General features: G+C 35.7%; 1 protein-coding gene across 1 annotated transcript in view; it reads right to left on the bottom strand.

Moving 5' to 3' along the window:
- Positions 1 to 25238, bottom strand: part of PRKG2 (protein kinase cGMP-dependent 2) — a 128453-nt gene that overhangs the window by 65257 nt on the left and 37958 nt on the right. Inside the window, exons 3-6 of the mRNA XM_043971072.1 lie at positions 20533 to 20699; positions 17232 to 17345; positions 7176 to 7281; positions 3216 to 3279 (exon numbers count right to left, since the gene is read on the bottom strand). Coding sequence (XP_043827007.1) covers positions 3216 to 3279; positions 7176 to 7281; positions 17232 to 17345; positions 20533 to 20699 — 451 coding nt within the window. The remainder of the gene's footprint in view (positions 1 to 3215; positions 3280 to 7175; positions 7282 to 17231; positions 17346 to 20532; positions 20700 to 25238) is intronic.

Here is a 25238-nt window from a genome sequence, read left to right as displayed (position 1 = left end):
AGTTAACAAGCTTAATTTCTTCTCCTATTCCTATTATCTAAAGCAAAATCCTATGTTTTTGGTAGAAAGGACTTGAAATTAGCTTTTTCTATACATTCAAGTAGCTTACTTTGCTTTAGTCTGGTTTCAAATATTCATAAAGCTGTGAGAGGCCAGCAACTAGTAAAAATTTATGAGAAACATTAAGATGTATGTGTTCCCTTCTCCAACCTCTGTACCTCCTTCTTCATTAAAGGTCCAGATGGTCAGTGTTTGTAACAAAGAGTTAGGTAACTTTATTATCAATCACAGTGCTTGCAGATCAGAAATAGGCAAGCAGATCACATGCTTACTTGGGATGGGGTTTAAAGAATGGATCTAAGAGATGCTTCCATAACTTTGTTCTGCATGGCCCAATTGACCAGGTGTGTTGATATATAATTATCATTATCATTAAAAGATTTTAAAATTTCCTTCTCAATTGTAAAGTGCTTTATCATTTTCATTAGTAAATTTTTGCAATAAACCAATGACATATTAATATTATTCCTAACTTCACTTTCCATCTAAAAACAGGGAAGCTTCAAGAATAGTCCCATTAGGGGCTGCTAGGCGGCACAGTGGATAAAGCACTGGCCTTGGATTCAGGAGGCCCTGAGTTCAAATCTGACCTCAGACACTTGACACTTACAAGCTGTGTGACCCTGGGCAATTCACTCAACCCTCATTGCCCCACAAAAAAAAAAAAGAATAGTCCCATAAGATCAATACATGGATAGTTCTGTCCATGCTACCATTTTGGATATCTTAAAGAGCAAGTTTATATCATACATTTAGTGACAAGATATTCTGATCCACAATGGGCAGTTAGGTGGTACAATAAATAGACTGCCAAGTCTGGAATCAGAAAAACTCACCTTTGTGAGTTCAAATTTGGCCTCAGACACCTACTAGCTGTGTGATCCTAGGCAAGTCACTTAACCTTGTTTGCCTCAGCTTCCACATCTATAAAATGAGCTGGAGAGGAAAATGGCCAAACAACTCCAGTATCTTTGCCAATAAAACCCCCAAAAGGGTCATGAAGAGTTGGTTGCACACATCTAAAACAACTGAACAACAGCATTCTGACCCCCATGCACAGAAAATAATGTCTTGATGTAGCAAAAATGCCTTGTTCAAGACTGTACAGTCAGATGTGGATGCAGCTGGTCCTGAATCTTAACAAGATTGCTTCTTGCTAGCATTAGACAATTGAACTGCAACTGGTAAATATCAGACTACTTTCAGAGCTCAATGAACTCCATTAGACCACTGTTAATTACTTTTGCCCTTGAGAATTTTCATTCTATAACATTTCATTCTGGATTCCAGATACAAATATAAAGCCTTTTCTGAATTATTTTGGTACCTAAGGACACCCCAAAAGAAACATTACAGTAGTTTAAGATGAGACTTTTAAACTTGTAAAATTTGTAAATTATTCCTAGAGTTCCAATATACACATTCTCTAAGTACTTCCTGTAACTCTTATAAATATGCTTATATAACCATTTAATTGTAATGATACAAAAATTCAATATTTGCTGTCAGCATGTAATTCTCTGGTGAGTCTCCTTTAGAAATACCATATTAAAAACAGATTTCCTTCTCTAAAGGAAAATATAGACCTTTTTTTGTTTAGGGGGGAAGCACACGAAAATTAGGATGAATTATTAATTTGTAACATCTGTGAAAAGTCTCAGGAGACAAGCAGCCCTTTCCAAAATGACTTTCAGAACAGAAACCTCTGGGGTGTTCAAGGTCAGGAACTATATCATCGTAGCACATCCTTGATCAACTGTTAGATGGTTTTCATGAATTTTGAACAAAAACATTAGTGGTGTCACAGGCACTTAAGGATAAAGTAGTCTGCATTTACTTCTCAAAAGATAATACTCTGAATTATCTTTTGGGATTGAAAGAGACATAAACCTATCAACAATCAACACTGCAGGGGTTTTTCTCCACTGAGAATAGTCTTCTAAAAACTTTAAAGGCTAGATATGACTTCAATTACTACTTTAATCCATCTCCAATGAATGCAGTAAGAGGTTCAGTTTTCATTACAATTAATTAAAAAAAAAAGATAGAAAGCTAAAATATCTGACTTTATAACTTTGAGATCTGAAAAGATACAAATATAATGGAATAAAAATTAAGGTACATGTCACAAAATATATTATTTTAAGAAAAATTAACAAGTTTTGGAATAAAACCAACCATCTGAGCTTTTCTGAACATATTCCAATAAGGCCCTTTTCTAAGGTGTTAAAATAAAAAGTATAACATCTGTGAGTATGCTCTTTAAAAAAAGTCCATTTTGAAAGACTGAAAATAAAAATGGCATATTAAATACACTTAGATATACTGATTTTTCCACACTTTATTACAAAATAAAAATATATCATGTACTTTTCTCCAACCTCATCTTATCTCAGCTCCATTTCACTGAGAATTATCCATTACACTAACTCTAAAAGAATGACTGGAGATGGGGCAGCTAGGTGGCACAGTGGATAGAGCACCAGCCCTGGATTCAAATTTGGCCTCAGACACTTAACACTTACTAGCTGTGTGACCCTGGGCAAGTCACTTAACCCCAATTGCATTGCAAAACAAAAAGAGAGAGAAAGAGAAAAGAGAGACAAAAATGACTGGAGATGACCCCCAACAAACACATAGTTGGTTGCAAAGATCATTCTCGTAGCCTTCCCAGTTTGGTAGGGCCTACTATTATAGAATTTAAAATGAGCTATCATAGTCTTTGAGATTGCAAGGTCATATCCATAATGGGTTATCAAAGTAGAATGGTGGTAGAGGATTAAGATATTAATTTCAGAAAATTAAATGACTATGTTAACCTTTTAATTAATAAAATACATGAAAAAATGAAACAATTCAAAAACTAATCAGCTAAACCTTTTCCAGTCATTAAATTGACATAAATTTTTTGACTTTAGAAAAGCTATTTCTGACTGTTACTTAATGGTCTACTTATTTTAAGCAGTATTTAATTTTTTAAAATCCAGTATTACAATAGAATCTGGATACCACAATGAAGGATATCTAAATGGAATTTAGCCTATAAACAAAGTTCTTTTAAAATGAGGAAAGAATGATTATCTTAACTGAATATGATCTACTACAATGTCCAAATTCTTAAGTGAAGTTTTAGGTATAATTCTAAATGTTCTTACCACTTCCAAGCAGTCAATGATCTTGGTTAGTTTGTCTTCAGGTAAATTCTTCAGCAAACCCACACTGCCAAAAGAAAAAGAAAACTTCCATGTAATTTCCTTTTCTCCACTTATAATTCATGCATTTCTGTATCTATATTTTGACTTATAACATATATATATATATATATATAAATTTATTTTTACAAAAACAAGACCTTAAGTTGTAAAGTCTATAAGGGAGAGGTTAAGGGTTAATTTTCAAGTAAATGTATAATGTAAATAATTGAGGAAGATGGGAGGATGGGGGAAGGAGATGGGGCAGTGAGAAGTTGCCAATCCCCATCTATCCCAAGGAAACCAGGGAAGTAAAATGAACTATCAAAGACTTTGAAACTCTCTTCAAATACCTTTTCATCATTATTCATGTACATATCTCATCTCTGCTCTAATATAAACTCCATGAAGAAAGGGCCCAGCTTTTCTTAGTTTTTAATCCCCATAGCAATTACCACGGCGCCCTGATAGAATAGGAATTCCATAAACATTTCTAAAATGAATGGTTAGAAAAATAAATACATCTGACATTTTTGAGTGTATTAAAAAATGAATCACAGAATTATTTTCCTCTTTTATCCCAATATCTTTTCTAACTATCTTATTAACTCTTTAAAAGAAAAGAGGAACTATATTCAGAGGGAAAAGAGATTCAAATTTGTCTGTAATTAAGTCAAGATTAGGGCCTGGGAGATAATTAAAAAAAAATTAGGGCTGGAAAACTTAGTCACACTCTTTCATCCTTTAAAATTACTGGTAGCCAGAGGCATGCAAAGGGCATAACAATAACAACCACAACAACAACAACAACAGTACTAATTAGCAGCAACAGCAGCAACTAAATGGTGCAGTAGATAGTGCTGGGCCTAAAGTCAAATCTAGCCTCATACACTTACTGGCTGTGTGACCCATGGGCAAGTCACTTGCCTCTGTCTGCCTCAGTTTCCTCACTGTAAAATGGGGATAATAATAGCATCTACCTTCCAGGGTTGTTGTGAGGATCCAATGATATATTGTTTGTAAAGTACTTAGCATAATGCCCCGCAAATATTAAGTCCTTAACAATGCCTATTCCCTTCTAATGATAACGATAATAATTATTATATACCTTCAATGAAATGCAATACCAAAACTTAATATTCCAGCAAACAATCATATTTTGAACAGTATTATATAATTCAAACTTTCACATCCTCTCCTAGAAAAGAGAAGTTTCCACCATACATAATTTACAGTTATTCTTTTAGGTAAGGAAAATTGGCAAGCCCTTTAGAGTGTATAACAGCTTTCATGGCACCAATGATATTTTCTTAAAATCAAAACCATGGGAGGGGAAAATGCTATGTCAAAAATAAAAACATAAAAACAATGCAAACTGTGACTTTGCGCCAACAAAACACATTCCTTGAAAAATACAAAGAGCTAACCAAATACTATGAACAAAACCAATATATATTTAAGTGAAACATTTTTTAAATGAAATGTATTAAGAAGAAATAGTTTCCATAAGGGATCTTGTCTTATAGTCCCCAAAGATCAATAACTAATGGTTATTAAGGCCTAATCCAAGTCCTAATTTAGCATCCATTAAATCTGTAAATGGTCTTCCCTGAAAAAAATAGTCTTTTCTGGGAATTAGAAGAGAAAAAGATTATAAGGAAAGAGTTTTCAAAAGACAGACCAGATAGACTATTTTAACTATCTGTACTAGGTACCAGTTAAGTTTTTGGGCTTCTTTTCTCCATGGCAGAGTATATTGGTTTCTAAACAAGGTCTTGGATAGAGTGTTTTGTTTTGTTTTTTCTCTAGTAGATCAGAATGCTCCCTAAGACATCGCTAATAATGACCATGTACACTAAACTTTGGCGGGGAGGGGGGTAAAGGGAAGGGGGTGTTAAAGAGGTAGAGTATCATATTCACTCTAGAATGTTTTACAATATGAAATCTTCAGGTCTTTAGGATACCTATGTTCAAGTGGTGCTTTCTGCCTGAGTTAATCACACCAGGACTATCTATTGGTGGGAATATGGAATCTACAATTTTAGAGAGGGGAAGGAATTCAAAGTACATCAAATACGACTCATATCAGAAAAAGAATTCCCACCATATTTTATTTAATAACATCTGCTTGAAATTTTTCAATGAATCTATCTAAAACCAATGATGAGCATAAGATCAAATGAAGATATATTTTAAAAGAGATTTTTAAATTTTGCTTATTTAACTAAGCAGAGATGTCCAACATCATCATTACACGAGGTCTAGAAATGCTGAATATAGCAATAAGACAGGAAAAAGAAATTGAAAGGATAAACACAGGCACAGAGGAAGCAAAATTATTGCATTTTGCTAAGATGATGGTTTGCCTAAAGAAGCCCAGAGAGTTAACTAAAAATTAATTGAAACAACAATTTGAGCAAGTCGTAGGATATAAAATAAGCCTACATGAACCAGCAATGTTTCTATCTGCTATCAATTAAATCCAGCAGGAAGAGAAGGAATATGAAATTCCATTTAAAAACCAATGCAGCTAAAATTAGAAGAGCAGGTAAACGGAGGAAATTTAATTGGAGTATGTTTCTGATTTCTAAGATATTAGTCTTTCCCCAACTGCTAAATAGTCAAGAAATATGAACAGGAAATTTTCAGAATTAGAAATCCAAGCTACCAAAAGCCATATAAAAATGTTCTAAACCCCTAATATTTAATTAATAATAATAAATAAAATAAAACAGCTCTGAAGTTCCACCTCATACCTCTCAAGTTAGCAAATTTAAATTGGCAAATTTAACAAATGAAAATAATAAATCTGGAGGGACTCCAGGAAAAGAGGCACATTAATGCATTGTTGGTAAAGTTGTGCTGTGTTTTGCTTTAGCCATTCTAGAAAGCAATTGGAACCATGCCCCTCAAAGAGCTGTGCATTCCCTTAACAGGTATGTCATATCACTACTGGGTCTATAGACCTGAAAGGAATCAGAGAAGAAGAAGACCTATAAGTATGTAAATATTTGGTGATAGCACTAAACTCACCATTAAGGAGGTGGTCACTAACTGGGGATTGGCTGAACAATTATGGTAATTGAATATAAGGAAATAGTACCATGGCATAAAAAATGGTGAAAGGGTTCTTTTAAGAGAAACTAGTGAAGATTTGTATGAACTTATGCAGAGTGAAATCAGCAGAACCAGGTAAGCAATTTATACTATAGAATACTGCTGTAAATACATATAACTTTTTAAAACTTAAGAACTCTCTGATCAGTACAATGACAAACATGATTCCAAAGGACAAAATGCCACTCACCTCATGACAGAGGGTTGTTAGACTCAAGATGTAGAACAAAACCTGCATTTTTAACATGGCCAATGTGGGAATTTGTTTTGCTTGACTTTACATATTTGTTACAAGGTTTTTTTTTTCCTGTTGGGAAATTTGGGGATGATGGGCAAGGATGTGTTGGGGAGAAAAAATATATACTTATTAAACAAATGACAAATTATTTAAAAATCCAGTAAGGGAGACCCATTCCTGAGACAATTCATTCCACTTTTTTGACAATTGTAATTATTAGGAAGTACTTTGGTGGGTGAGTCTTTGTTGTTGTTGGGTTTTTTTAATTGTTGTTATTTTTTTTTCCCTCACATCCAGACTTTCTGTAGTTGGGCTAAAATAAAGGTACTATATTTTATAGGAAAGCCTGCTGATTTTTATTTCAAGCTAATGATTTGATTTCTTTTAGTCCAGTAACATTGAAATGAGTATTGTCAGAAAAGTGCTTTTGCTATCAGTGAAAACGTTGTAGATCTGTCACAAGTTTTTGCAGGTTCTTACTATTCGTCATTGTCTATATTTTTTTGAGATGTAAGATATCTATTAGGGAGTAGGATCTTCTGTTAAAAGTCCCAGGATATTACTCTTACCTCCTAAGGAACTGTCTGTACTGTTCATCTCTAGCTTGAGCTGTTCTTCTCATAATATTCTGGAATACTTCTCTATCTAGTGCCCATGTCTTCACATTGGAGATAGCTTCAGACAAAAAGAAAGAAAAAGGTCATTTCATCACTTTAATCATCAAAATGTTTAAGAAAACCAAGAAATTCTTGATGCAACCAGTCACACACTGGCCTCCCCATCCAATGGGTTTCCCACCTGCACAAGTCGCCATGATGTTATACTTGGTGCCCACATTTACCTGGGTATATCAAACACCCCAACCAGGCATGACTCACTCACTCCAAGCTGCTCTCCCACTAGCAGACTGAAGGTTCCAGGAGATAGACACACCACAAAGTCACATTCAAACTCTTTCAAGGTCCTAAGGATAACCCCTTTAAAGTCAAAAACACCCCACAATACCCCTAGTTCTTGAGTCTCCAATTTAAACATCTGGATACAGGACTAAGCATAGAGTCAAGAAAACTTGAGTTCAAATATGACTGCAGGCACTTACTAGCTGTGAGACTCTTGGCAAGTCACTTAACCTCTGATAGGCTCAGTTTACTCAGCTGTAAGATAAGGATTTTACACTACCTCATAGTGCTATTATAAGGATTAAATGAGACAATATTTGTAAAATACTTAACACACATCTTGACATACGGTAGGCATTTAATAAGTACTTTTCCCCTTCCTTTCTTTTCTCCTCCCTCCCAAAAAATATCCAATGGGTTTCCTATCTACATAGCCAGTCACTCAAAATAATGCCAATTCTTGAATCATAAATATAAGCATGTACTTAATAAAAAAATAAAAGGAACAATAATAAGAAAAAACATGTTTTAAAGATTATATAAATAAAATTTATATCACAATACACATATAAACCCAGAACACACTCTTCTACTAATGTACTCGATTGTTATAAAGAAAACTAGGCACATACTTAACAGGAATCTGGCAAGGAAATCCATGTGGGAGGAAAACTAAGGAAAACTAATGGGCTCAGGGCTCATGACTCTGGATTATTGGACCATTCAGGGTGATCTGTACCACATGGTCAGCTCCCTGCTGACTATCAATCCTCACTACTTGTCAGTCAATACATCCTCTTAACTTCTCTATTCAAACCCTTTACATTCAAACTAATTATGACCCTAAAAAAGGCAATGAGAAACTTTTAGTTCTTAGTAAGAACAGCAGTTCTTTTTTAAGCCAAAGGACTACAAGTCATTTCATCCTGTTTGCCTCAGTTTCCTCATCTGTAAAATGAGCTGAAGGAAAAATGGGAAACCACTCCAGCATCTTTGCCAAAAACATAACAAAATAAAACAAATGGGGTTATGAAGAGTTGGACACAACTAGAATGAACAAACAAAAACAAGGAACTATTAGCTCTTATTGAGAATAGCAGTTCTCCTTGAGCCAAAGTGCAAAGCTCATCAAACTGGTCATCTCTAGCCTTGCCGATGCTGTCCAATCAGAATGCAGCTCACAACAATACAACTCTAACTCTTCATGATACCAAAGCCCTCTTCTTCCTTTTCCTTCTGAAGCCAGAGATGGCAGAAGAAAACAACTTATGAAAAAGCACCTTTCTCCAACTCTAGGTGGAGCTCAAGAGCAGCAGCTGGACCTCTCAGAGGATGAAGTCAATTTTTTCTGCAGCCAATCAGGAATGAGGCAGGGGAAGCATTCTCTCAGCTCCCCCAAGGCAGCTTCTCAGACCCCCTGTGGTGTCTTCAGTTTTTATTCTCAGCTTCTTTCCTTTTCCTCCCCTGTTGTGACTGCAATGATGCATTCAGTTTCTCAAATGAGAGCTTGCATTCTCTCAGGGTCAAACCTTTTACTGAAAAAGTCATAGCTCCTCAAATTTGCCCTATCAAATCAAAATTCTTTTTGTAAATCACTCCCATCCTCCAAATGTTTATATAATTTCTCATTGTCTTGGTTTTGCCCTCTTTATTCAAAAACATTTATATGCTAATGAGCTGAAATACCCATGATGCTTATTGCTCTTGAGTACTCTCTCATTGGTACCATGGTAAGAAAGTACTCTCTCAATAGTCACATAAAACTAAGTTTCTTAACAATCACATTTATCTAGTTTTTAATAAATAAAAAAATCTTTGTCCCTTTGTAGCATTCAAATGTTCCGGAAGTGAGGTATCATTCTACCTTGTTGAAAAGAAATCTAATTTACCACTAATGCATTGTTGGTGGAGTTATGAACGAATCCAACCATTCTGGGGAGCAATTTGGAACTATGTCCAAATGGCTATGGGATTGTGCATACCCTTTGACCCAGTAATACCACTACTAGGTCTGTATCCCAAAGAGATCATAGAAAAGGGGAAAAGACCTATATATACAAAAATATTTATAGCAGCTCTCTTTGTGGTGGCAAAGAATTGGAAATCGAGGGAATGCCCATCAATTGGAGAATGGCTGAACAAGTTGTGGTATATGAATGTAATGGAAAACTATTGTACTGTAAGAAATGATGAACAGGAAGTTTTCAGAAAAACCTGGAAAGACTTAAGAGAAACTGATGCTGAGTAAAGTCAGCAGAACCAGGAGAACATTTTACATAGTAACAGCAACATTGTGTGATGATCAACTGTGATAGACTTGGCTTTTTTCAGCAGTACAATGATCCAAGACAACTCCAAGGAACTCATAATAGAAAATGTTCTCCACATCCAGAAAAAACAACTGTGGATTCTGAATGCAGATTGAACCATACTGTTTCTACTGTTTGGCTGAGGTGGGTTTTTTTTTCCTTTTTTGAGGTTTTTCCCTTGTGTTCTGATTCTTTCACAATATGACTAATGCAGAAATATGTTTAATGTGATTGTACATCTATAACCTATATCAGATTGCATTATGTCTTGGGGAGGGAGGAGGGAAGGGAGGGAGGGAGAGAAACTTGGAACTGAAAATCTTAAGAAAAAATGTTGAAAACTATCTTTACATGTAACTGGAAAATAGTAAAATTCTTTTATGATATATATTTTTTTAATTAAAAAAAAGAAATCTAAATTCCCAAGTCTATGTTACAAATCATTTTCTCTCCAAAACTGCCCAACTCCCATTTGATAATGTATATGTATATGTGTGTATACACATTGCTAATATATTGTGATATATGTATGTAAATATATATACACACATACCTTAGCAGTATATATGTACATATGTATAGTATATGTGTATATATGTATAGTGTATATGTACAGATGTATAGGTGTATATATACTCACATTTTAGCAGTGCATATTAAAACAAAGTTCTTTTTCTATTTGTATTAAGAATCAATATGTTCATAACAATAGTGATATCTTATATCCTTTGACAATATAAGTTATTAAATTTAATAAATAAATTTGATGATTAATATAAATCTCTTTCATTACACAAAACCATTTTCTCTTATATTAATGCTATAAGCATCCTGACCCTGAGACTCCTCCAAGCCATATCCTGATGACCAGTTGGAAACAAGGACTCATCATTGTCTGTGCTGCCCTTAACAACCTTCAGTTTGTTCTGTCTGTATCTTGTTTTGTTTTAGTTTTTTGTGTATTGTCTCCCCCATTAGATGGTGAACTCTTTTAGTACAGAGACTGTTTTCTGTCTTTCTTTACATCCTCAGAACTTAGCACAGTGCCCAGCACATAGTAGGTACTTAAATACTTGCTGACTGTCTTGACTAACACTGGCTGCCAGTTCTTGACCACAGATGTTCCTTAGAACTACAATCCTGGAGATAAATTACTCAATGTTAGAGGGAGCATTAGCATAGAGTTGATCTGGCTCATGTCTATCTATATCAAATGATGTGTGTGAGTATGTTTATGTGATTAATTCTTCTGCCTCTGTTTCAAATAAAAGTGAAGTTCATCTAATGCCCACTCCAACCACCCCTTCTTCCATGTTTGTAAACTCAAATATACAGATGTATAGGTCTATAGGTGTATATATACTCGCATTTTAGCAGTGCATATTAAAACAAAATTCTTTTTCTATTTGTATTAAGAATCAATATGTTGATATGTTTGTAAACTCAAATTCCACCCATCTTTTCATTCTTTCTATGCTTGTGTGTATTCCTTTTACCATTATTTCCTTTGCTCTTCTGTAAGTCCTCAAAACAGAACCAATTTACCCACCCCACCAGGACCTCAATTTTTCTTATCTAATTTCCTCATTATCCTTTTGTTCAGAACTCTAAAGTTCTGAAGACACACTTCTTTCTTTTCATCCTCTAAAATCATACAGTTCCTTCCCAATTACTCAAATATGCATATTTTTCTCAGTTTCTCTGTACTCCTCCTGTATTTGCATTTCAAAGTTCCCATCCAATGTTGGTTTTTTTCATCAGAAATGTTTGAAAGTCTTCTATTCCATTAAAGATCCATTGTTCCCCTGTAGGATTATACTTAACTTTGCCAAATAAGTTATTCTTGGTTGTAAACCTACATTTTTGCCTTTAAGAATATCATATTTCAAGCTCTTCACTCTTTCATGGTGGTGGCTGTCAGGTCTTATGTGATCCTGACTGTGATTTCTTGATACTTGAGCTACTTCTTTCTGGGTGCTTGCAGCTTCTTTCTTTCAAGGGGAGTGTCTGGATTTGAGCTATATGTTCCTAGGGGATTTCAGTTTGGGATTTCTTTCAGGAGGTGATCAGTAGAATCTTTTTCCTCCCTATAGTTCTAATAGATCTGTGAAATTTTAATATGATTCCTTGGAACAAAGCAGCCAGGCCTATTTTTAAATCATAATTTTCAAATGGTCCAGTGATTCTTAAATGATCACTCTTTGGCCTGTTCTTTAAATAAGTTCTTTCTGATATCAAATATCTTAATATTTTCTTCTATTTTAAAAAACAATTGATTTGTTCTAACATTTCTTGCAATCTTGTGGAAACACTGACTTCTGTTTGGTCTATTTTGTATTTTAGGGAGTCTACTATTGGGTAAGTTTTGCTACTTTCTATTCTAAGCTATTTATTTCCTTCTTTCTTCCAGAACTTTTCATTTTTAGCTCTTGCTTCATTTTCTAGGTATCCATGTAGTACTTGTGGAAAGTCCATTTTTTCTTTTGAGTTTCTATTTATAGTTGTTACACTTTACCCTCTCCTTCTTTTGAAGGATTTCTATATCTGCAATAATGTTTGATACTGGTCAGTGTTTTTCTTTGATTTCCTCATCTCTTCAGCTTTAGTTCCAGAACTGAGGCTTAGTGCCAGTTCCAAGGCTCTGCCTTGGCTGTGGATTTAGGTGAGATGGTCAGTCCTCCTTGTTCTAGTCCTGGGTCCCTTGAGTTACTGCATTGACTCTATTTCCCATGGTTACATCTTACAACATTCATAAAATGAGATACTTATGGTCCTCTATGGTTTCTCAGGACAGAGCAGTAAGGATATGTCAGCTGGTATATCTGCACTAGTTTTGGCCACTGCCTGCTGTTATTCTCTGAGACATTTAAGCTTCCTGACCTGAGTTTCCTGTCTATCCTACTGCCTTTTCATGGGAACTCCCTTGCTCTTGCTGCCTCCAGACATAAAGTCTTGATGATGATATATAACCCATCTCTGGTTGTGCTGTTTGACATTAACTTTGCTGGCAGGGCACCCCTTCCAATAGCCTGCAGACTTCTGGCTGATTTTTGTGTGGTAATTGAGTGAAAGAAATAATTTAATATGGTTTCTCACTGGGTTTCTTGATTATTATTTGGTGTGGTACTACCTTCAGGATTTTGTTGGAGAAGTTATGTGGGGGCTGAGCAGTCTACTTCCTGCTCAACCAGCCATCTTGAGCAGAAGTCTGAATACAAGATTCCAAAAGGCAGAAGGTATGGACTTACAGACAAGAAGAACTTACCCTGAAAAGCTGAGTATAATCCTCCAGGGGTAGAAATGCATCTTTAATGGAATAGAAGACTTTCAAACATTTATGATGAAAATACCAAAGCTGAGTAGGAACTCTGAAATGCAAACACAACACTTCAAGAGAAACCTAGAAAAGTGAATTTATTTGAACAGCTGGAAAGGACTATATGATGATGCAGCCCTAAAATTCTTATATTGAAGGGTTCTCTACCTGGAATATAACATGGTTTTTTAAAAATATATTTACAATTGTATTTTAATATAATTTATTTCCTTTGTAATTCTGTGGTTTTATGTCATGCACTTAAAAACACTATTCTCAAAAGAGGACCAGAGACTTCATCAGAATACCAATATGATGGGACAGCTAGGTGGTACAGTAGATAGAGCACTGGCCCTGGAGTCAGGAGGACCTGAGTTCAAATCCAGCCTCAGACACTTAACACTTACTAGCTATGTGACCCTGAGCAAGTTACTTAACCCCAATTGTCTCACCAAAAAAAAAAAAAAAGAATACCAATACAATAAAATAACACCCTCCAAAAAAGGATAAGAAGTCCTGTAATATGAGTAATAGAAACAAGTGTCTTTTCCGAATCTCAGTACTATCAAAGGATTTTGAGGAATTTAAGAAAAAAAAACAGTTTTGGGCAATAGACTGATTCTATCTAAGAATTTTAAGTTTTAAAAAATAGGGAGGATGAAATAAAATAAACTACTTGTAGAAAAGAGGAAGAAGGGGATGGAACTTGCTATAACTGGGGTAAATAAGAAGCATATGCATCCATGGAAGAAGGAGTAGTGGACATCAAAGGAACTTCATTCACATAAGTTCACAGGATCTAAAATTCAAGAAAAAATCCTGCAGTAAAATGTAGGGCCTTAAAAATGTTTATGCGCAAAAAAAAAAAAAAAACACAAAAAGAAGGAGGAGGAGAAGGAAGAGGAGGAGGAGGAGGAAGAAGAGAAGGAAGAAGGAGGAGGAGGAAGGGAAGGAAGAGGAGAAGATAAATCATAGTTCCTAATATAAGGAAGAATTATTTGAGATCTTAGATATCATTGACACTCAGTGCAATAAGACTAACGATTAGAGCATGGCTCTCAAAGGATATTCTACATAACACCTGTAGGGAAATAGAAGAAAAGTTTGAGAAACAGATCAATGACCTGACACAAAGGGAGGATACAGGAGGGATGGGGCACTTACTTATCTGAATGTCTCTCCATCTGCCTATCTCTACCAAAAGCAGAATAGCTAATAATTTCATGACTTCTCTAATGGTGGTACAGTGAATAGAGCGCCAAGCCTGGAGTCAGGAAGACTCATCTTCATGAGTTCAAATACATCCTCAAACACTTCCTAGCTGTGTGACCCTGAGCAAGTTGCTTAACATTTGCCTCAGTTTCCTCATTTGTAAAATGTGCCCGAGAAGGAAGTGGCAAACCACTCCAGTATCTTTGCAAAGAATATTCCAAATGGCGTCACAAGGAGAAATAACTGAAATGACTAGCAACAAACAATGTTTGAAATAATGACTGCTACTTCTGCCCTTATAAGTTCAGCTGAAGTATAATAGACTTTTCTCCAGCCCCTTTTTTTCACTTTTATATTTTTACCAAAGATCTTTATAAAAGCATGAGTGGAAAAAAGAATAAAAAATAAAAGCACAGATAACATGCTTATTGAATTTGCAGGTGGTACAAAGCTGAGAGGGATAGCTGAGGAACTAGGCATCTAGATGGTAGAGTGGCTATGCCTGGATTCAAAAAAAGCCCAATTCTATTTCTTTCTCAGATAGTTATTAGACTTGTGGTCATGAACAAGTCATTTAAATAACATTAGTTAATAATAGTAATAATAACAAGTTATTTTTACTTAAAAGCATTTAAAATGTATTGATTTACTAGAACATTGAAATGACTCTGAAATGCAATTAGAAAAAATATAAAATCTTATACATTAGGTAACTTCAACAATCCAAAGCTGGGGTAAGACTACAGTAACATGAAAAAGATCTGGGAGTGCTAATGTACTCTGAGCTCAAATTGAACCAACATTTTTGATGTTTTCTTAAAGGAAATTCTGGTTCGGATAAGGGTTAGAATAGATAGTCACTATCTTCCTTCTAACTATGAAATTCTGTGATTTATGAAAAATAGTGAATTGGTACAAGATCATGCCTTTTCTGAAGTAAGTGATCAAATGACATAAAAATGTATACAAAAATATTTACTGCCATCCTTTTTATGGTTTAAAAAACTGGAAATAGAGGTGGCATTCACCAAATGGGCAATTATTGAATATATTATGGGAAATTAATAAAAAGTATATTACTGCACAATAAGAAATGATGAATATAAAGAGATCAAATATATATGGAAAGGTTTATAAACTTTGGTGTAGAATAAAGAAATCACAGGTAAGAGAACAATATACAGAGAACCACACACAATATACAACATCATCATTTAAATGAAAATAACATTAAATGGTATTCTTTGTATTAAAGGCAAAGAACAATTCTGGCACAATTCTGCCTCCTCTTGGCAAAGAGATGGTCAATATAGATGCAGGATGTTACATAATAGCTGTTAGATGTGGTTACTATGATGTTCCTTTATTTTAAAACAAGATAAAATTTTATGGGGAGTGTTATTTGTATATAAATGTATTTTAAAAAAAAAAATGTTCCTATCAAGATGGAAAGGGATATCTTGGAAGGTATTATGTTCCCTCTCCCTATGAGTCTTTAAGTCTAGTCTGTATGATCCTCTTTTTTTGGATATTGTAGTGAGATTTCTTCTTCAGATATGGGTTAGATTAAGCCCATAAGATCACTTACAGTACAGAATCTCTGGCATTAGGTCTGTGATTAGGACTTCGGCCAAGGTCCTATTGGACTCCCTACATCATTGGGAGGTAGGTCAGATGGATGCTGTCACACAAAAGGAAACTAGCCTAAGGTTAATCCTGAAGGTTGTATAATTAAGATGAAGATTCTTTAAAGTTGAATCTATATTTTTATAGTACTTCTAATGGTATTTTTCTATAATACTTCTCCTAACATTCTGGAGACTGACATGGGTTTTTCTTTGTGAAAGAATCTTTAACCAGCTTTATGGAAAACAGACGGGTAGATGGAGAAGAACAAAGATGAAGATGGAAATAAAAAGAGAGGTAAAAAAGGAATAGATGAATGATTGTTTCCAACTGAAATTATAATACTGAAATGAGGAAAGAAGAAATGACTTCATATGAAAACTGAAGGGATATAGCTATAAAGATCAATTAAGATCAAGTTTAAGAGATGCTCCATCTGTTTTTTTAATAATGTAACACTTTACCAACAAAGCTGTATTAGATGCCTACTCTGTGCAAGTTACTTGGAATACAATTAAGATCATAAATTTAAAGCTTAATGGAATCTACATCATCTTATCCAAGCCCCTTACTTCACAATTAACCTTAAATGACTTGTCCTAGGTCATACAGATTACTGAGGGATAATACCTGTAGAAAAAAAATCATAAGACAAGTTATAAGCACTACATAGGAGCGATCCCTGTGACATGAAGAATCAGAAGGGATCAATTTTAGTTGATGGGTTAAGAAAAATTTTCATGAATGAAGGGCTGGTCACTTGGAATGATGAAATGATGTACTATGTGCTCCACTAATATCCTTGTGTTGTCAAGAAAAATTAAAGAAGGTGCCCAATCCATTGGATGGACCCCCTGCGATGAGGTTATGGAGACAGACGAGAGTCCCACAAAATGGGCAAGCACAGACAGGCTACAATCTTCATTATTATAAATAATGCCCACTTTGTTGAGGTCACAGATCTACTTCGATATTGGAATAATGCAGTGAAAAGTCATTTCCATTTTAGATATACAGATAACCAAGGGGAAATGTTCTAGTTTATTTAAATCACCTGGATAATGTCATTAAGTCTCTATTTCACTTCCTCAAAGGACATTGCACTTTTGGCTCACTCAATGTACTGTCAGTGTATATATAAATAAGAAAAGACCATATAAATACTTCACTCAATGTACTGTCAGTGTATATATAAATAAGAAAAGACCATATAAATACTTCACATCAACATTTTTTACTAGTTCAAAGTTATGGAAAATGTACCTTTCACTGAAGCTGTCCTTGTACAGTTGTATAAAATGGCTAGCTCGCCAAATGTTGTCCACATAGGGATCGATGACAGAAGTTTGTTCCCTTGGAATACTTCTACTCTTCCCTCTAAAATTGTCAAGCACAATTTTAGAAGATAAGTACAATAAAAATCAAGCTGAATTACATAAACTAAATGAGAAAGTGAATCAAAAAGCACACAGATAAAAATAAATAACAAAGGGAGTTTTATATAACAAAACTTCTTTTCATGCTCTGGTATGTGGAAGAAATTAACAGGGCTTTGCTAATCTGTTTAAAATTAATTGTCTATAGCTTTGAGTCATATAATGAATGCCTAAACATCAATTAATCTACAGCATCATATTCCTTGATGCTGTAGATAGAGTGCTGAACCTGGAATCAGAAAGACCTGAGTTCAAATCCTGCTTCAGACACTAACTAGCTGTGTGACCTTGGGCAAGTCACATGAATTATCTGCCTTTGTTTCCTCATCTGGAAAAAAAGTGTGCAATAATAACACCTGCCTCCTGGAGTTGTTGTGAAACCAAAATGAAACATTTATAGTACATTTTATAAACCTTAAAACACTATATAAATGTTAGTTATTATTTCCTCACACAGGCCACCACCCTGATAGTGGGTGGGTGTGGAAAATCTATACAATAAGCAAACAACCACCACCAACAAAATAACCCCAATATGAAAATTATCTAGGAATTTAGTTGAGGAAAAGTAACATCCTTCCTTCCCCTATTGAGATTAAAGTATTTAATTTAATTTTTCTTTAATTCATCACACAGATGCAAGATGAATTCTGGGTCATGACTTGGGATGTGTATTTTAAGCCAGTATATTTATTTAAGCTGAATGTCATTACAACAAAAATATACGGGTCAGCCTGAAGAATTTGTTAAAATGGGATCTTGTTTGAATTTCATCTTTCTCATCCAACAGGAGATTTTGGATCACATTATTCAGAATATGTATCTATATGTCACCAATGAGCTATATTGTTTATGGCAAATCATTTAAATCTCCCCTTCCCCAGTCCAAATATAAAGTGAGGATACTACCTTAGGATCTTAGGCTTGTAAGAGATGTTAAAGCCCTTCTAGTTCAACCCCTTCATTTAATGTCAAGGAAACTGGGACACAGAAAGATGAAGAGCCACACCCAAGGGCACACAGTGGTAAGTGACAGAGTCAGGATTTACATCCTCATCCTATAGCTACAAATATGGTGCTTTTTGCACCATACCATACTCTCATTGAACTCATGGGATCAAATGAAGTAATCCTCCTGCTAACTCTAAAATCTCTCCCCATACCTGATCCCCTCTACAAAACAAAACAAAACAAAAAACAACCAAACAAAAACAAAACAAAACAAAAAAACAAAAAACCCCAGCAACGTTAAAGTGAACATTTATACTGTTAAAAGCACTTTCCTCATAATATCAAGCAGGTGGTATGAGTATTATGACCCCCTTTTTAGAATTTAGGAATATGTGGTCAAAGAAATCACCAATAGCTTCTGTTTAGGAATTTCCAGCAATGAAAATTAATTGTCTCTCGATACAACCCATTCTACTTTGGGATAACTCAAATGACTATGCATATTTTTTTTATTGTAACTTGTCATTTGAATGCAGAGTGAATTACAAAGTGTTAGAGTTGAAGAAACCTGCAAGATGAAGAAGTTAAATAACTCCAAAACCAGTCTCCAAAAACTGAGCCATAATGAAACTGCTAATATACTGGTAACCATTCCGATGCTTTGTAGATTTTAGAGTTGGGAGGGGCTTAAAGATTATTTAGTCTAACCCCTTGATTGACATATGAGAGAACCAAGCAATGAGCTCAAGGTCACAGTGGCAGTACACAGAAGATCTGGAGGGACTCATCTTCTGACTGTAGCAATTCAGAGCTCTTCTCACTATGACCCCCAGGGATTCTAATAGCCCAAAAAGGATCCCAAAGAGACATGAAAAGTGATATTCCATAAACAAATGGAATTGATTTTACAGCAACTGATCTGTTCATATAATCAAAGTACAGAATGATAGTCTTCTACAACTGTAAATAGGAATGTATAATTACATCTATATACATGTATATATATATATATACAATACACATTCCTGAAACATGTGTGTACATATAAATGTGCATTGCACACACATGTATATATACGTGTTCCAGGAACATCTGTACACATATGTGCATGAATTAATGTGTCTGTACATATATTCCTAAGTATACATATTTATATGTATGTGCATATTGTGTATATGCATACTTATCACATGTTTGAATCTAAAACTTGTACTCAAGGACCAAGCCCAATCAAATAATTCATTAGACTCTTCAAATGAGAGAATAGCATAAATAAAAGCTGTAAGCCTGAAATAGTTCTTTCATCACTCCAATCTTAGTAGCCTAGTCCCTTGCACTCAAATATCCAAATTGGGGCTTGTTTCACATTTTGGCAGGCAAGGGGTTCAATAAATACATATGATTCCTCTTCATTTGGGAATTGCTTCCTTTTTAGCTTCTATTTCCAAACCAAGTGTTATTCACTGTCTTCCTAATCTTCTACAAAGGACTATGGGACAGGAAGGAAAATATTTTAGTGGTTCATAAAAGGATTAAACAGTTCTAATCCTGCCACATTTCACTGCATTTGTCCATGGATGGATTGCTTTCAAATTTTCATTCAAAAGACTAGTAATTTACTTTGAAGCATATTAAAATGGTTTATTTTGGTCCCAGAAAGTTGACATCAGAATTTCAATGTAAGCTGCAGTACTACAAGTCAAACTGTTTTTTTTTTTTTTTTGAGTGAGAAGGAAATAAGCAATGCTGATATCTCTGGGATAGAATGCAGGTTTTATATATTACTATTTCCTAACTTCAAGACAGCTAAGTGGCTCTGTGGACAGAGTGCCAGACCGTGAAGTCAGGAAGACTCCTCTTCCTGAGTTCAAATCTGGCCTCTGACACTTACTAGCTGTGTGACCCTGGACAAGGCACTTAACCCTAGTTGTGTCAGTTTCCTCACCTGTGAAATGAGCTGGAGAAGGAAATGGCAAACCACTCCATTATATTTGCCATGAAAACCCTAAATGGGGTCACAAAGAGTCAGACACAACTGAAAATGACTAAACAATGAAAAATTTGCTAACCTCAGACAAATTAAGGAAGTTTATTTTTTAAAAATCTAAAACATATGAAAATACAGCCAATAACATAATTATTGTTTATAAGAATTAAGAGCCTAAATAATCACTCACCTGCTAATACAAAAATATGATTTCCTGGTTCTCCTTGCTTAATAATATAACTGCCTTGTGGGTAGTTTCTTCCATACATACATTCCACCATATCTTTGATCTGTGGAGGGTCTAGTCTCTTCAAAAACTGGTTTTTATTCAGAGCATCTGTGATGAGCTTCTTGTCACTGGTGTTATACAAAAGAAATGTTAGTCTGCAGGAAATAAAGAACAAGGTCACCTTTCATATCATTTTTACTTTAATTGTTCTGTTTGGCTGCCAAGATAGAGGACCACAGAATTAGACCTCAAGGGACTTTAGAGGCTGCGTATTCTAATCCCCTCATTTTATTTTATTTTATTTTATTTTATTTTATTTTATTTTATTTTATTTTATTTTATTTTATTTTATTTTATTTTATTTTATTTTTTGCAGGCAATGGGGGCTAAGTGACTTGCCCAGGGTCACACAGCTAGTTAAGTGTCAAGTGTCTGAGGCTGGATTTGAACCCAGGTACTCCTGAATTCAGGGCTAGTGCTTTAACCACTGCACCATCTAGCTGCCCCCTAACCCCCTCATTTTAAAGATAAGGAAACTAAGGCCCCGAAAGTTTAGGTTAAGAGACTTACCCAAGGTCAAAGATACTAAATAATACAGCCAAAATTTGAACCCAAGCCTCCCACCTCTTTCTGTTATACTATTCTGCTTTGCTAATGAGGAACTTCTTCCAATGGAAAGAAAAGTATTTTAATGTCACCAAGGACTTTCAAAGAACAACAAAGCATTTCATTCATAGAATTACCATATTTAATTTTTTTGGAAGACCACTGAAAAAGTTGGGATGCATTTTGGTGATTTTTGTTTTTAAATAATTGATTGACACTCCTTTTTTTGTTTTGTTTTGTTTTGTTTTTTGGTGAGGCAATTGGGGTTAAGTGACTTGCCCAGGGTGACACAGCTAGTGAGTGTTAAGTGTCTGAGGCCGGATTTGAACTCAGGCACTCCTGACTTCAGGGCCGGTGCTCTATCCACTGAGCCATCTAGCTGCCCCTGATTGACACTCTTAATCATCTTTTCCCCATATTTCTTTTTTCCAAGATCTTTTAAACACTACAGATGCAGATTTGATTTCCAGAGTAGAAACTGAAAAATCACTAATCTTCATAGGATTCAAAGATACACATCAAGTCAAATTCTTCTTTTTATACTCAACTCACTGATGGAAGTATTCCTCCCAGTACACATGGTGGGGATGGGGGAAGGAAGGAAGATAGGAAGCAAGGGAAGGAAACAAGAGAATGAAGGAAGGGGAGAAGGAAGGAATGGAGGAAGAAAAAAGGAAGGAAAGAAGCAAACAAGGAAAGAATGAAGGAAGGAAACATTTATTAAGTCTCACTATGTGCCAGGCACATATAAATAGTATTTCATTTGATCCTCACAACAACCCTGGGAGGTAGGTACTACTATTACTCTAATTTTACAGTTGGGAAAATTGAGACAGAGAATATGAGTGACTTGCTCAGGGTCACACAGCTAATAAGTTTCTGAGACCAGATTTGAACTCAGGTCTTCCTGACTCCAGGGCCAATATGCTATTCACAGTGTCATTGGGATGGTAGGAAGACTTACCAAAGTATTTATTCTAGACTTTCCCTCTATCTCTACCCACATTTTCACTCCAAGTATAGTCATGGATGGGTAAGAACCTTCCCTAGTCTCAGATCAGCACCAGGAACCAGGATAACACATATCAGAACCAAACAAGGCTCTTACAGTCCCTTAGAAGTTCACAGTGCCTGGCCATAACCTAAAGTCCCGATTTGGTTATTAAGGTTAGAAGAATAAGCAAACAAAATGCCAAGAAAGACTCCCATCATCCATAGCTTTTATGGAGCCAGCAATGTCCAAGACACAAAAGTAGAAGAGAATGATATTTACAAGGAAGACCCCAAAGAAAAAAACCACAACTTTGTTATAAGGTCAATTAGAATTGCTAGAAAAAAAGTAAATGATTTTTTTTAAGTTATAAAAAACAAAATGAGATCTTGTGAAGAAAGAACTGTAAAAGAAATGAGAAGGGTAGAGCCCAGATGATAAAACATGAGAAGAAAGTACAGTCAAGTTCTCCTCCACAATTCCTGCACAGAGATCTAGAAAGTGCACCAGGCCAGACTCCTGATGGAGAAGAAAAGAAAATAGCAATAATAAGAATAAACAGCAATAAAAGGGGAAAATCACATTGAGTTATTTTTCTAGACCCAGTTGGCAAAAGAAGACAGAAAGGTTTGCAGAACCTGCTGTCAGGGTCTAGGCAGAATGACCTCACAGAGAATTCTAATGCTGAGAATAAAAGATGATCAGTGCTGTGAACCAAACAATAAGGAGTCTCACCTCCACAGAAAGGAGTCTGGCTCCATTCAGTTTACAAAAACAGGTGCCAACTAGCATGGTCTATTGCTCATTATCCAATTCCAGAGTCAGTGTAGATTCAAGAAAGGACATGCAGTGATGATATTCCAGAGAGATGGGCCACAACTTGTGTATTTAGCAAAGAACGAGATAAAAAGCAAATACCAGCTGATTGGCTCTGATCCCAGGGGCAGAGGAGAGTCTCAGTTCCAGCCTCAAGTCTGGTCAGAAGTGTACAGAGGGACAACCAGGGCAGAAAGCACAGACCAGCAAAGCTTTTCAGCTCTACAATATTGGCTGAGTCCAGTAACACTACTGACATTTCAACCAGAGGCAAGCTCACAAGTGTGTTCCGGACCAAACACAAGTCAGTAACTTGCAGAGCTAAAAGAAAGGGGGCAGTGATCAGACTTTGCCCTGGATGAGATCACTTAAGAAGGAAGGAAAGTTGGCTGGTCTGCAACCTGAGTTATTTGTGAGACCCTAGGATAACGCAACAATCAACACACCAAGAAAGTAGCAATAGGACCCAAGAGGACACACATTCAGCCCAATCATCCCCTCCCAAAATGTGAAGAGATGAGCTCTAATATGAAGTCCGAAGTTAAGAAGTAGGCTGGAAGAATATTTTTTAAAAACACTCCCATAACAAAGAGCCATTAAAGCACATTGAGACAAGGATGCTCATGGCACAAACTGAAAAGAAGAGAACAACCCCAAAATATCTATAAACAAGATTCTCAACAAAAACAATAACAAAACCAAAACAATATCTTGGGTACAAGTTTTACTATAATTTTGAACACATGAAGCTAGAGGGTTTTTTAAGAGTTTAAGGGGTTTTATAAGTTAAATAAGAGGCTGGGGAGCTAGAGGGGCAGAAGAGAGAGAAAGCAACTTTTTGTTCATTAAAAAATTAATTTGGGGGGCAGCTAGGTGGCGCAGTGGATAGAGCACCGGCCCTGGAGTCAGGAGGACCTGAGTTCAAATCCGGCCTCAGACACTTGACACTTACTAGCTGTGTGACCCTGGGCAAGTCACTTAACCCCAACTGCCTCACTAAAAAAAAAAAAAAATTAAAAAAATTAATTTGGGGGGTGGCTAGGTGGCGCAGTGGATAAAGCACCGGCCCTGGATTCAGGAGTACCTGAGTTCAAATCCGGCTTCAGACACTTGACATTTACTAGCTGTGTGACCCTGGGCAAGTCACTTAACCCCCACTGCCCTGCAAAAAAAAAAAAACCAAACCTAATTTGAAGGGGCAGCTAGGTGGCACAGTGGATAGAGCACCAGCCCTGGAGTCAGGAGGGCCTGAGTTCAAATCTGGCCTCAAACACTTAACATTTACCAGCTGTGTGACCCTGGGCAAGTCACTTAACCCCGATTGCCTCACCAAAAAAAAAAAATTAATTTGAAATTTTAAAAAATGAGTCAAAATTTAACAAAGAAAAAAGTTGAGAAGACTCTGAAAGATCCTTCAGCAAAGTTTTCAATGGCTAAAATTCTTCTGTTCACATGATTACTGAGGATTTCCTGATGTTCACACTACAGTTTCTAGCGCCCTTGGCCTGGGAAAGATGCACAGGAAAAATATGCAAATAACACAGACCTGAGTGTGAGGAGAAGACATATAACAGAGCAACTCAACAGTCTTATGCCTTTCACCTCCTGATATTGAATTCAGTCAATTCTGAGTGAAGAAGGAAGTATGCTATTGGGCTGACTGACCACTGGTTAGCATTGAAGCTTGGGATGAGGGGGCAGAGAGATGGACTAAATGACTTCACACCATTAAACTTCAGAAATCTCTGCAACAAACATGTAGTGATGTCAGAGATTCATTCTTTGGTTTATTTAATAAGCATTCCACATAACTGGAGCAGAAATCCAGCAAGAGAGGAAGAAATCAATAAAATGAGTAGCTCTGGGTGAAATGAATTATTGTGTATCTGTTGCCAAAACAGGGACCACGGGATTTGAAGTAGATATCTATGTATCCCACCCAGAGGGGAAAAAATCTAACCCTTGCTATATTGAAACCACAATGGTGAGAGCTCAAGTGGCCCATTAGTGAGGGCAACAGATAGAGATTATAGAAAATTGGCCACCAAAAGTCAGAAATTATATGAAGGAAATTAATAGAATCATAGAACGTTACATATCACATAGTCTGTGACTCTAAACCAATGGCAGGAATGGCATCCCTGACCAATAGCTATTTAACCTTTTAAAAAATACCACAAGAAATGGAGAGTTCACCAGATCATGTGACTGCCCATTTCCTTTTAAGACAACTCTAGTGGATAAAAATGTCTGT

This window comes from Dromiciops gliroides, chromosome 6 (assembly GCF_019393635.1).
Source record: "Dromiciops gliroides isolate mDroGli1 chromosome 6, mDroGli1.pri, whole genome shotgun sequence".
Lineage (NCBI taxonomy): Eukaryota > Metazoa > Chordata > Mammalia > Microbiotheria > Microbiotheriidae > Dromiciops > Dromiciops gliroides.
Note: the sequence above shows the minus strand (reverse complement) of the source record. Positions and strands in the feature narration are given on the sequence as shown.